Here is a 12,500-nt window from a genome sequence, read left to right as displayed (position 1 = left end):
ACTGGTGTGTGTGTGTGTACTGGTGTGTGTGTGTGTACTTGTGTGTGTGTGTGTGTGTGTGTGTACTGGTGTGTGTGTGTGTGTGTGTGTACGCGTGTACTGGTGTATGTGTGGGTGTGTGTGAAGGGCTAGCTATATGTGTGTGTGTGTGCCTGTGTGGGTTTACTGGGTTGTGTGTGTGTGTGTGTTTGTATGTGTTTTGTACTGCGGTGTGGTTGTGTACTGGGGTGTGTGTACTGTTGTCTGCTTATTGGTGTGTACTGGGATGGGTGTCTGTACTGGGGTGTATGTACCGGGGTATGTAGGGGTGTGTGTGTGTACTGTCGTTTGTGGGTGTACTGTGGTGTGTGTGTACTGGGGGGGGTGTTCACCAGACGTGCTACCCTGTCCCAGACCTGCTGTTTTCAACTTTCTAGAGACATCAGGAGTGGTGGAGAAACTCTGAATGATCGGCTATGAAAAGCCAACTGTCATTTACTCCTGAGGTGCTGACCTGTTGAACCCTCGATAACCACTGTGATTATTATTATTTGACCCTGTTGGGCATCTATGAACATTTGAACATCTTGGCCATATTCTGTTATAATCTCCACCCGGCACAGCCAGAAGAGGACTGGCCACCCCTCAGAGCCTGGTTCCTCTCTAGGTTTCTTCCTAGGTTCTGGCCTTTCTAGGGAGTTTTTCCTAGCCACCGTGCTTCTACACCTGCATTGCTTGCTGTTTGGGGGTTTATGTAGAGGACTTTGAGATATCAGCTGATGTACGAAGGGCTTTATAAATACATTTGATTTGATTTTGATTTGTGTACTGGAGGGAATGTGTGTACTGGGGTTGGGGGTGTGTGTGTGTACTGGGGTTGGGTGTGTGTGTGTGTACTGGGGTTGGGGGTGTGTGTGTGTACTGGGGTTGGGGGTGTGTGTGTGTACTGGGGTTGGGGGTGTGTGTGTGTACTGGGGTTGGGGGTGTGTGTGTGTACTGGGGTTGGGGGTGTGTGTGTACTGGGGTTGGGGGTGTGTGTGTGTACTGGGGTTGGGGGTGTGTGTGTGTACTGGGGTTGGGGGTGTGTGTGTGTACTGGGGTTGGGGGTGTGTGTGTACTGGGGTTGGGGGTGTGTGTGTACTGGGGTTGGGGGTGTGTGTGTGTGTACTGGGGTTGGGGGTGTGTGTGTGTGTACTGGGGTTGGGGGTGTGTGTGTGTGTGTACTGGGGTTGGGGGTGTGTGTGTGTGTGTGTGTGTGTACTGGGGTTGGGGGTGTGTGTGTGTGTGTGTACTGGGGTTGGGGGTGTGTGTGTGTACTGGGGTTGGGGGTGTGTGTGTGTACTGGGGTTGGGGGTGTGTGTGTGTACTGGGGTTGGGGGTGTGTGTGTACTGGAGTGGGGGTGTGTGTACTGGGGTCTGCTTACTGGTGTGTACTTGTGTACGGAGGGGGTGGTGTGTGTACTGGGGGGTGGGTGTACTGGGGGGTGGGTGTGTGTGTAGTGTACCACCTTGAATCAGTGTCTTCATCTTAGTGGGCAATTGTTATATCACGAATGTGCAATACATTGAAGATAATCTTTCTGTGATAATGAATTCTCCATTCCTTCCTTCCCCCATCAACACAGCAGTGTGCCCAGCTCAGCTCAACCTCACTGAACAAAAACATCAACGTAACATTGAACAATTTACTGAACCTACAGTTCATATAAAGGAAATGAGTCAATTGAAATCAATGCATTAGGCCCTAATCTATGGATTTCACATGACTGGGAATACAGATATGCATCTGTTGGTCACAGAAACCTTACATTTTTTAAAAAGAAAGTAGGGGCTCGGATCAGAAAACAAGCCAGTATCTTGTGTGACCATCATTTACCTCATGCAGCGTGACACATCTCCTTCGCCTAGAGTGGATCAGGCAGTTGATTGTGGCCTGTGGAATGTTGCCCCACTTCCTCTTCAACGGCTGTGAGACGTAGCTGGATATTGGTGGCAACTGGAACACGCTGTCGAAAAAACACGTTGATCCAGAGCATCCCGAACATGTTCAATGGTTGACAGGTCTGGTGAGTGTGCAGGCCATGGAAGAACTGGGTTTATTTTCAGCTTCCAGGATTTGTGTACAGATGCGACAAAGGATCGTTAATTTAGCTGAAACGTGAGGTGATGACGGCAGGTTAAATGGGCTTGAGGATCTCCTCACGGTATCACTGTGCATTCAAATTGCCATCCATAAAATGTAATTGTGTTCGTTGTCTGTAGCTTATGCCTGCCCATACCATAACCCCTCCGCCACCATAGGGCACTCTGGTCACAACGTTGACATCAGCAAAACCGCTTGCCCACACGACGCCATACACGCTGTCTGCCATCTACCCGGTACAGTTGAAAACAGGATTCATCCATGAAGAGGACACTTCTCCAGCGTGCCAGTGGCCATTTAAGGTTAACGTCTGCCCATTGAAGTCGGTTACGATGCTGAACTGCAGTCAGGTCAAGACCCTGGTGAGGGCGATGAGCTCGCAGATGCGCTTCCCTGAGATGGTTTCTGACAGTTTGTGCAGAAAGTCTTTGGTTGTGCAGTTTCATCAGCTGTTCAGGTGTCTGGTCTCAGACGAACCCGCAGGTGAAGCAGCCAGATGTGTAGGTACTGGGTTGGCGTGGTTACACACGGTCTGCAGTTGTGAGGCTGGTTGGACGTACTGCCACATTCTCTAAAATGCCGTAGGAGAGGCGGCTTATAGTAGAGAAATGAATATCTAATTATCTGGCAATAGCTCTAGTGGACATTCCTGCAGTCAGCATGCCAATTGCACACTCAAAATTTGAGACATCTGTGGCATTGTGTTGTGTGACAACTTCACATTTTAGGGTGGCCTTTTTTTGTCCGCAGCACAAGGTGCACCTGTGTAATGATCATGCTGTTTACTCAGCTTCATATGCCACACCTGTCAGGTGGATGGATTATCTTGGCAAGAGAGAAATGCTCACTAACCGGGATGTAAACACATTTGTGCACAGAATTTGAGTGACATTTTTGTGCATATGGAACATTTCTGAGATCTTTTATTTCAGCTACCGAAACGTGGGACCGACACTTTACATGTTGCGTTCATATTTTTTTTCCAGTATAGTTTATGAAAAGTTGCCTTCCAGGCTTTTTATTCCTAGCATTACCATTATCACTAGTTTACTCCAATTAAGGGTGGGGTGGTAGAGTAAGGAAGATGCATTTAAAGAAATGTGATTGTTTATATATATATATATATATATATATATATATATATATATATACACACACACACACACACTGCTCAAAAAAATAAAGGGAACACTAAAATAACACATCCTAGATCTGAATGAATTAAATATTCTTATTAAATACTTTTTTCTTTACATAGTTGAATGTGCTGACAACAAAATCACACAAAAATGATCAATGGAAATCAAATTTATCAACCCATGGAGGTCTGGATTTGGAGTCACACTCAAAATGAAAGTGGAAAACCACACTACAGGCTGATCCAACTTTGATGTCATGTCCTTAAAACAAGTCAAAATGAGGCTCAGTAGTGTGTGTGGCCTCCACGTGCCTGTATGACCTCCCTTCAACGCCTGGGCATGCTCCTGATGAGGTGGCGGATGGTCTCCTGAGGGATCTCCTCCCAGATCTGGACTAAAGCATCCGCCAACTCCTGGACAGTCTGTGGTGCAACGTGGCGTTGGTGGATGGAGCGAGACATGATGTCCCAGATGGGCTCAATTGGATTCAGGTCTGGGGAACGGGCGGGCCAGTCCATAGCAGCAATGCCTTCCTCTTGCAGGAACTGCTGACACTCCAGCCACATGAGGTCTAGCATTGTCTTGCATTAGGAGGAACCCAGGGCCAACCGCACCAGCATATGGTCTCACAAGGGGTCTGAGGATCTCATCTCGGTACCTAATGGCAGTCAGGCTACCTCTGGCGAGCACATGGAGGGCTGTGCGGCCCCCCAAAGAAATGCCACCCCACACCATAACTGACCCTCCGCCAAACCGGTCATGCTGGAGGATGTTGCAGGCAGCAGAACGTTCTCCACGGCGTCTCCAGACTGTCACGTCTGTCACATGTGCTCAGTGTGAACCCGCTTTCATCTGTGAAGAGCACAGGGCGCCAGTGGCGAATTTGCCAATCTTGGTGTTCTCTGGCAAATGAAAAACGTCCTACACGGTGTTGGGCTGTAAGCACAACCCCCACCTGTGGACATCGGGCCCTCATACCACCCTCATGGAGTCTGTTTCTGACCGTTTGAGCAGACACATGCACATTTGTCGCCTGCTGGAAGTCATTTTGCAGTGCTCTGGCAGTGCTCCTCCTGCTACTCTTTGCACAAAGACGGAGGTAGCGGTCCTGCTGCTGGGTTGTTGCCCTCCTACGGCCTCCTCCACATCTCCTGATGTACTGGCCTGTCTCCTGGTAGCGCCTCCATGCTCTGGACACGACGCTGACAGACACAGCAAACCTTCTTGCCACAGCTCGCATTGATGTGCCATCCTGGATGAGCTGCACTACTTGAGCCACTTGTGTGGGTTGTAGACTCCGTCTCATGCTACCACTAGAGTGAAAGCACCGCCAGCATTCAAAAGTGACCAAAACATCAGCCAGGAAGCATAGGAACTGAGAAGTGGTCTGTGGTCCCCACCTGCAGAACCACTCCTTTATTGGGGGTGTCTTGCTAATTGGCTATAATTTCCACCTGTTGTCTATTCCATTTGCACAACAACATGTGACATTTATTGTCAATCAGTGTTGCTTCCTAAGTGGACAGTTTGATTTCACAGAAGTGTGATTGACTTGGAGTTACATTGTGTTGTTTAAGTGTTCCCTTTATTTTTTTGAGCAGTGTATATATATATTCACATATATACATATACATGCATACATACATTTCTGCTATTTTATATATATATATTGTAGAATAATAGTGAAGACATCAAAACTATGAAATGACACACATTTCAGGTATGAGTCTGTGACATTACTGAGGGGAAATCCAGTCCACACCAAGTGGTGCTGTACAGTAGCTATCTAAGTGAATGCAGCGGCCCTATGAATGGCTTGATTCTCTTGTGTGTAAAATATTAGTGTATCATGGTTGTAGCTGGAAGAGAGAAGGCAATGACGCTATCTCCCGCTTCTGTTCTTTATTTTTAATTTTACACTCATCCGTGTGTCTTAAAACCAACACTAACCAACGTTACTGAAACTTATTTTTATGTTCTTGTCTCGAATCAGTTAAATTTCTGTCATTCAATGAACCAAGTGCTTATCAAGATGGCTACTGACATGTCTCCTCTTCTCCCTTTCTCCAGTCTGTCAGAGTAAAGACATCCGTAACAACGTGACCAACCTGCAGTTGTTAGAGAACTGCACGGTGATCGAGGGCCACTTGAAGATCCTCCTCATGTTCAAGACTGAGGACTTTAGGGGAATCAGCTACCCCAAGCTGACCGTGGTCACCGACTTCCTCCTCCTGTTCAGGGTCTACGGTCTGGAATCCCTCAGCGACCTGTTCCCCAACCTGACGGTGATCCGAGGCAACAACCTGTTCTTCAACTACGCCCTGGTTCTGTTTGAGATGGTGCACCTGAAGGAGTTGGGGCTCCACAGCCTCATGAACATCACTAGAGGAGCCGTGAGGTTGGAGAAGAACCCGGACCTCTGCTACCTCTCTACCCTGGACTGGTCCAAGATTCTGGACACGGTGGAGGACAACTACATTGTGTCCAATAAGAACAGCCAGGAGTGTGGGGACGTGTGTCCAGGCACGGCCTATGGAAAGACCACCTGTCCTCAGACCACCATCAACGGACAATTTGGAGAGCGCTGCTGGACTCAGAACCACTGCCAGAGAAGTAAGTATTTTTTTAAAGTATAAAAAAATAAAAATAGTTTCTCCGTCTGGTAAAGAACACACAATACAGAGTACTGAATAGATATGTTGATATCTCAAACATTAGTAGCCCCACTCTTTCGAGTTCCATTCCTGATATGTGCCATATGTTCAGTTGGCATAATGTGAATCTATGAAGGTGCATGCCGGTGTGCTTGGCATTTTCATCCAATTGAATCCGTATTACCCATGTCGACTTGTAGATTGATATCAGGTTATATATTGTTACCTATAGGAGAACTTAAACTCTGCCTCTGACTTCTCCTCTGATGTCATTTCACCTCGTGTAAAGCAGGAAGTCGTCTCTGGAGCAGTCTGTCTGTTTAGGTATCAGGGTGGATGAGAGAGCGGCAGACAGTCGATCGTGGAAGAGAGATTTCATTCGGATGAATCATGTTCATAACAGCGAGGGAACGTTGTTCTTTCTATAGTATGCCACGGGTTATGCCGACTCCCCATCTAGGATGAGGGAGGGGGGGGGAATACCTAGTTTGCAATTTAAAGTTATCAGGCAGACTATCATTGGATAGTGAAAATGCATTTGATGTGGAAAGGTGCAGCCTGGGCTCTCCTCTGCTGTCATCCCCTCTCTTCTCAGTGTGACGGATCGGTGTGTGTGTGTGTGAGTCAGTTTATATGACGGATCGGTGTGTGTGTGTATGAGTCAGTTTATATGACGGATCAGTGTGTGTGTGTGTGTGTGTATGAGTCAGTTTATATGACGGATGTGTGTGTGTGTGTGTGTATGAGTCAGTTTATATGACGGATCAGTGTGTGTGTATGAGTCAGTTTATATGACGGATCAGTGTGTGTGTGTGTATGAGTCAGTTTATATGACGGATCAGTGTGTGTGTGTGTGTATGAGTCAGTTTATATGACGGATCTGTGTGTGTGTGTGTATGAGTCAGTTTATATGACGGATCAGTGTGTGTATGAGTCAGTTTGTTCGTGTGTCTGTAAGAATCAGTTTTATTTTTACACTGCTGCTACTCGCTGATTGTCTATGCGTAGTCACTTTACCCCTACCTATATGCACAAAAAGACTAACCTGTACACCCGCACATTGACTCGGTACCGGGTACCCCTTGTATATATCCTCGTTATTGTTATTTTATTGTGTTACTTATACTACAGTACCATTTTTATTTATTTTGTCTTTAAACGGTTTTGTTGGTTAAGGGCTTGTAAGTAAGCATTTCACGTTAAGGTGTGCTTGGCACACCTGTTGTACACCTGTTGTATTCGGCGCACGTTTCAACTAGATTAGATTTGAGTTCACTCAACTAGTATCTGTCTGTTGTAACACCAGCTAGTTCACTCAACTAGTATCTGTTGGAACACAGGCTAGTTCACTCAACTAGTATCTGTCTGTTGGAACACAGGCTAGTTCACTCAACTAGTATCTGTTAGAACACAGGCTAGTTCACTCAACTAGTATCTGTCTGTTGGAACACAGGCTAGTTCACTCAACTAGTATCTGTTAGAACACAGGCTAGTTCACTCAACTAGTATCTGTCTGTTGGAACACAGGCTAGTTCACTCAACTAGTATATGTCTGTTGGAACACAGGCTAGTTCACTCAACTAGTATCTGTCTGTTGGAACACAGGCTAGTTCACTCAACTAGTATCTATCTGTCTGTTGGAACACAGGCTAGTTCACTCAACTAGTATCTGTCTGTTGGAACACAGGCTAGTTCACTCAACTAGTATCTGTCTGTTGGAACACAGGCTAGTTCACTCAACTAGTATCTGTCTGTTGGAACACAGGCTAGTTCACTCAACTAGTATCTGTCTGTTGGAACACAGGCTAGTTCACTCAACTAGTATATGCTATTGTTTGCTGGACCTCAGGAAGATTAGCTTACGTCTTGGCATCAGCTAATGGAAATCCTATGAAATAAAGTAAAACACAAGCTAGTAACTAGTGATGCGCGAAGTTAACTCATAGTTAACACGTCGGGCCATTTTGTTTTTGATGATGTATTTCATCTTATAGTTATGGCAATATCGCACAATTATTGAGCTATTTGGCTGCGCCAAAACTTCAACATTTGTCCTTCATAGCTTGTTCTTCGTAAATCTTTTTAAAATAGGGAGCCAATGTGTTTTCAGCAGTTTTATTTCCATGACTGATCAAAACTTGTCTCTCTCTTGTCCCTCTGCAGAGAACATTTGGTGAACAATATGTTTGGAACATCGAACCGAGGAGAAAAAAAAAAACATCACAGTATCGTATCGCGATATGTATTGCCCTACTAGTAACAGTCGGTCGGTCGGTCGGTCAGTCAGTCTTCCCGGTGCAGAGAGAGACAAAATGGCTGCTATTGTAAGGCACTGAGAATGGTTATTATTTTGTGAAGGGGATTGTTAGCGTCTGTTGTTGTTTCTAGGGCTCAGACTAGTGTTCAAAGTATTTAACAACCTCAACGGCTGTATTTACATTTTCACATTCATTCCCGATTACAGCTCTGTGTCTTAGAATCTAACAGGCCTACGTCAGTCAGAACCATTAATGATAGCTTATACTTTATTTTTTAAATATGCTGTTAAAAATATATCACGACATGTAAAGTACGACACAGGGTTTTAAATAGAGACCTTTAATCTCCAGAGGGAAGCTGCTATACATGGATTCTAGCTAGCGTAGTGGCTAATGAGAGGGAGAGATGGAGGCAGTGAGAGAGTAGGGCTGGGAAATGCCAGGGACATCACCATACCATATTATCACCATACCATATTATCACCATACCATATTATCACCATACTGAGGGACCTCACCATACCATATTATCACCATACCATATTATCACCATACTGAGGGACCTCACCATACCATATTATCACCATACTGAGGGACCATACCATATTATCACCATACCATATTATCACCATACCATATTATCACCATACCATATTATCACCATACTGAGGGACCTCACCATACCATATTATCACCATACTGAGGGACCATACCATATTATCACCATACTGAGGGACCTCACCCTACCATATTACCACCATACCATATTATCACCATACTGAGAGACCTCACCATACCATATTATCACCATACCATATTACCACCATACTGAGGGACCTCACCATACCATATTACCACCATACCATATTATCACCATACCATATTACCACCAAACTGAGGGACCTCACCATACCATAATATCACCATACTGAGGGACATCACCATACCATATTATTACCATAACATACTATCACCATACCATATTACCACCATACCATATTACCACCATACCATATTATCACCATACTGAGGGACCTCACCATACCATATTACCACCATACCATATTATCACCATACCATATTATCACCATAATGAGGGACCTCACCATACCATATTACCACCATACCATATTACCACCAAACTGAGGGACCTCACCATATTACCACCATAACATATTATCACCATACTGAGGGACCTCACCATACCATATTATCACCATACCATATTACCACCATACCATATTACCACCAAACTGAGGGACCTCACCATACAATATTACCACCATAACATATTATCACCATACTGAGGGACCTCACCATACCATAATATCACCATACTGAGAGACCTCACCATAGCATATTACCACCATACCATATTATCACCATACTGAGGGACCTCACCATACCATATTACCACCATAACATATTACCACCAAACTGAGGGACCTCACCATACCATATTACCACCAAACTGAGGGACCTCACCATACCATAATATCACCATACTGAGAGACCTCACCATAGCATATTACCACCATACCATATTATCACCATACTGAGGGACCTCACCATACCATATTACCACCATACCATATTACCACCATACCATATTATCATATTACCATACTGAGGGATCTCACCATACTGGGGGACATCACCATACCATATTACCACCATACTGAGGGACCTCACCATACCATATTACCACCATACTGAGGGACCATACCATATTATCACCACCATACTGAGAGACATCACCATACCATATTATCACCATACCATATTACCACCATACTGAGAGACATCACCATACCATATTACCACCATACCATATTACCACCATACCATATTACCACCATACTGAGGGACCTCACCATACCATATTACCACCATACTGAGGGACCATACCATATTATCACCACCATACTGAGAGACATCACCATACCATATTACCACCATACCATATTACCACCATACTGAGAGACATCACCATACCATATTACCACCATACTGAGAGACATCACCATACCATATTATCACCATACCGTATTACCACCATACCATATTATCACCATACTGAGGTATTGGTATGTATTGTGATTCTCACAAATCTACTGCATATGTATTGCGATTTGATGATGCAAACATATTGCTCACTATGTCTGTTGCAAAGAGGTGAGAGAACCATGAGAACAGGAGTTTTGATCATTCAGGGAAATCAAAGTTCTGGAAACAGTTTGTCTCTATTTTAAAAGATGGGCAAAACAAGCTATTAGAAAACAAACTATGATTATATTACCTACAGTAGCAAAAAAAACTATGAAAAAAATCAATACTTTGAGTCAAATGTCGAAATATATTATCATCCCCAAAAATATATTGTGATGTGTAACTATCAATTTTTGTCCCCCATCACTAGTAGAGAGTGGCCTCCCTGGCTAGGGAAAGGGCAGCGTCACTAGTAGAGAGTGACGTCCCTGGTTAGGGAAAGGGCAGCGTCACTATGAGAGAGTGGTGTCCCTGGCTAGGGAAAGTGCAGCGTCACTAGTAGAGAGTGGTGTCCCTGGCTAGGGAAAGTGCAGCGTCACTAGTAGAGAGTGGTGTCCCTGGCTAGGGAAAGGGCAGCGTCACTATGAGAGAGTGGTGTCCCTGGCTAGGGAAAGGGCAGCGTCACTATGAGAGAGTGTTGTCCCTGGCTAGGGAAAAGGCAGCGTCACTATGAGAGAATGGTGTCCCTGGCTAGGGAAAGGGCAGCGTCACTATGAGAGAGTGGTGTCCCTGGCTAGGGAAAGGGCAGCGTCACTAGTAGAGAGTGGTGTCCCTGGCTAGGGAAAGGGCAGCGTCACTAGTAGAGAGTGGTGTCCCTGGCTAGGGAAAGGGCAGCGTCACTAGTAGAGAGTGGTGTCCCTGGCTAGGGAAAGGGCAGCGTCACTAGTAGAGAGTGGTGTCCCTGGCTAGGGAAAGAGTAGCGTCACTAGTAGAAAGTGGTGTCCCTGGCTAGGGAAAGGGTAGCGTCACTAGTAGAAAGTGGTGTCCCTGGCTAGGGAAAGGGCAGTGTCGCTAGTAGAGAGTGGTGTCCCTGGCTAGGGAAAGGGTAGCACCACTCTCTACTAGTGACGTCCCTGGCTAGGGAAAGGGTAGCGTCACTAGTAGAGAGTGGTGTCCCTGGCTAGGGAAAGGGCAGCGTCACTAGTAGAGAGTGGCGTCCCTGGCTAGGGAAAGGGTAGCGTCACTAGTAGAGAGTGGTGTCCCTGGCTAAGGAAAGGGCAGCGTCACTAGTAGAGAGTGGTGTCCCTGGCTAGGGAAAGGGCAGCGTCACTATGAGAGAGTGGTGTCCCTGGCTAGGGAAAGGGCAGCACCACTCTCTACTAGTGACGTCCCTGGCTAAGGAAAGGGTAGCGTCACTAGTAGAGAGTGGTGTCCCTGGCTAGGGAAAGGGCAGCACCACTCTCTACTAGTGACGTCCCTGGCTAAGGAAAGGGTAGCGTCACTAGTAGAGAGTGGCGTCCCTGGCTAGGGAAAGGGCAGCGTCACTAGTAGAGAGTGGTGTCCCTGGCTAGGGAAAGGGTAGCGTCACTAGTAGAGAGTGGTGTCCCTGGCTAGGGAAAGGGCAGCGTCACTATGAGAGAGTGGTGTCCCTGGCTAGGGAAAGGGCAGCGTCACTAGTAGAGAGTGGCGTCCCTGGCTAGGGAAAGGGCAGCGTCACTAGTAGAGAGTGGTGTCCCTGGCTAGGGAAAGGGTAGCGTCACTAGTAGAGAGTGGTGTCCCTGGCTAGGGAAAGGGCAGCGTCACTATGAGAGAGTGGTGTCCCTGGCTAGGGAAAGGGCAGCGTCACTAGTAGAGAGTGGTGTCCCTGGCTAGGGAAAGGGCAGCGTCACTATGAGAGAGTGGCGTCCCTGGCTAGGGAAAGGGCAGCGTCACTAGTAGAGAGTGGTGTCCCTGGCTAGGGAAAGGGTAGCGTCACTAGTAGAGAGTGGTGTCCCTGGCTAGGGAAAGGGTAGCGTCACTAGTAGAGAGTGGTGTCCCTGGCTAGGGAAAGGGCAGTGTCACTAGTAGAGAGTGGTGTCCCTGGCTAGGGAAAGGGCAGTGTCGCTAGTAGAGAGTGGCGTCCCTGGCTAGGGAAAGGGCAGTGTCACTAGTAGAGAGTGGCGTCCCTGGCTAGGGAAAGGGCAGCGTCACTATGAGAGAGTGGTGTCCCTGGCTAGGGAAAGGGCAGTGTCACTAGTAGAGAGTGGCGTCCCTGGCTAGGGAAAGGGCAGTGTCACTAGTAGAGAGTGGCGTCCCTGGCTAGGGAAAGGGCAGCGTCACTAGTAGAGAGTGGTGTCCC

At 46.5% G+C, this 12,500-nt stretch overlaps 1 protein-coding gene across 2 annotated transcripts in view; it reads left to right on the top strand.

The window, feature by feature from the left end:
- The window catches only part of LOC139409555 (insulin receptor b), a 166,116-nt gene that overhangs the window by 42,149 nt on the left and 111,467 nt on the right, over positions 1-12,500 (top strand). For both annotated transcript variants that reach the window (XM_071154869.1, XM_071154868.1), the window contains exon 2: positions 5,332-5,874. In XM_071154869.1, coding sequence (XP_071010970.1) covers positions 5,332-5,874 — 543 coding nt within the window. The remainder of the gene's footprint in view (positions 1-5,331; positions 5,875-12,500) is intronic.

This window comes from Oncorhynchus clarkii, chromosome 5 (assembly GCF_045791955.1).
Source record: "Oncorhynchus clarkii lewisi isolate Uvic-CL-2024 chromosome 5, UVic_Ocla_1.0, whole genome shotgun sequence".
Classification (NCBI taxonomy): domain Eukaryota; kingdom Metazoa; phylum Chordata; class Actinopteri; order Salmoniformes; family Salmonidae; genus Oncorhynchus; species Oncorhynchus clarkii.
This window is presented reverse-complemented; position numbering and strand designations above follow the sequence as displayed.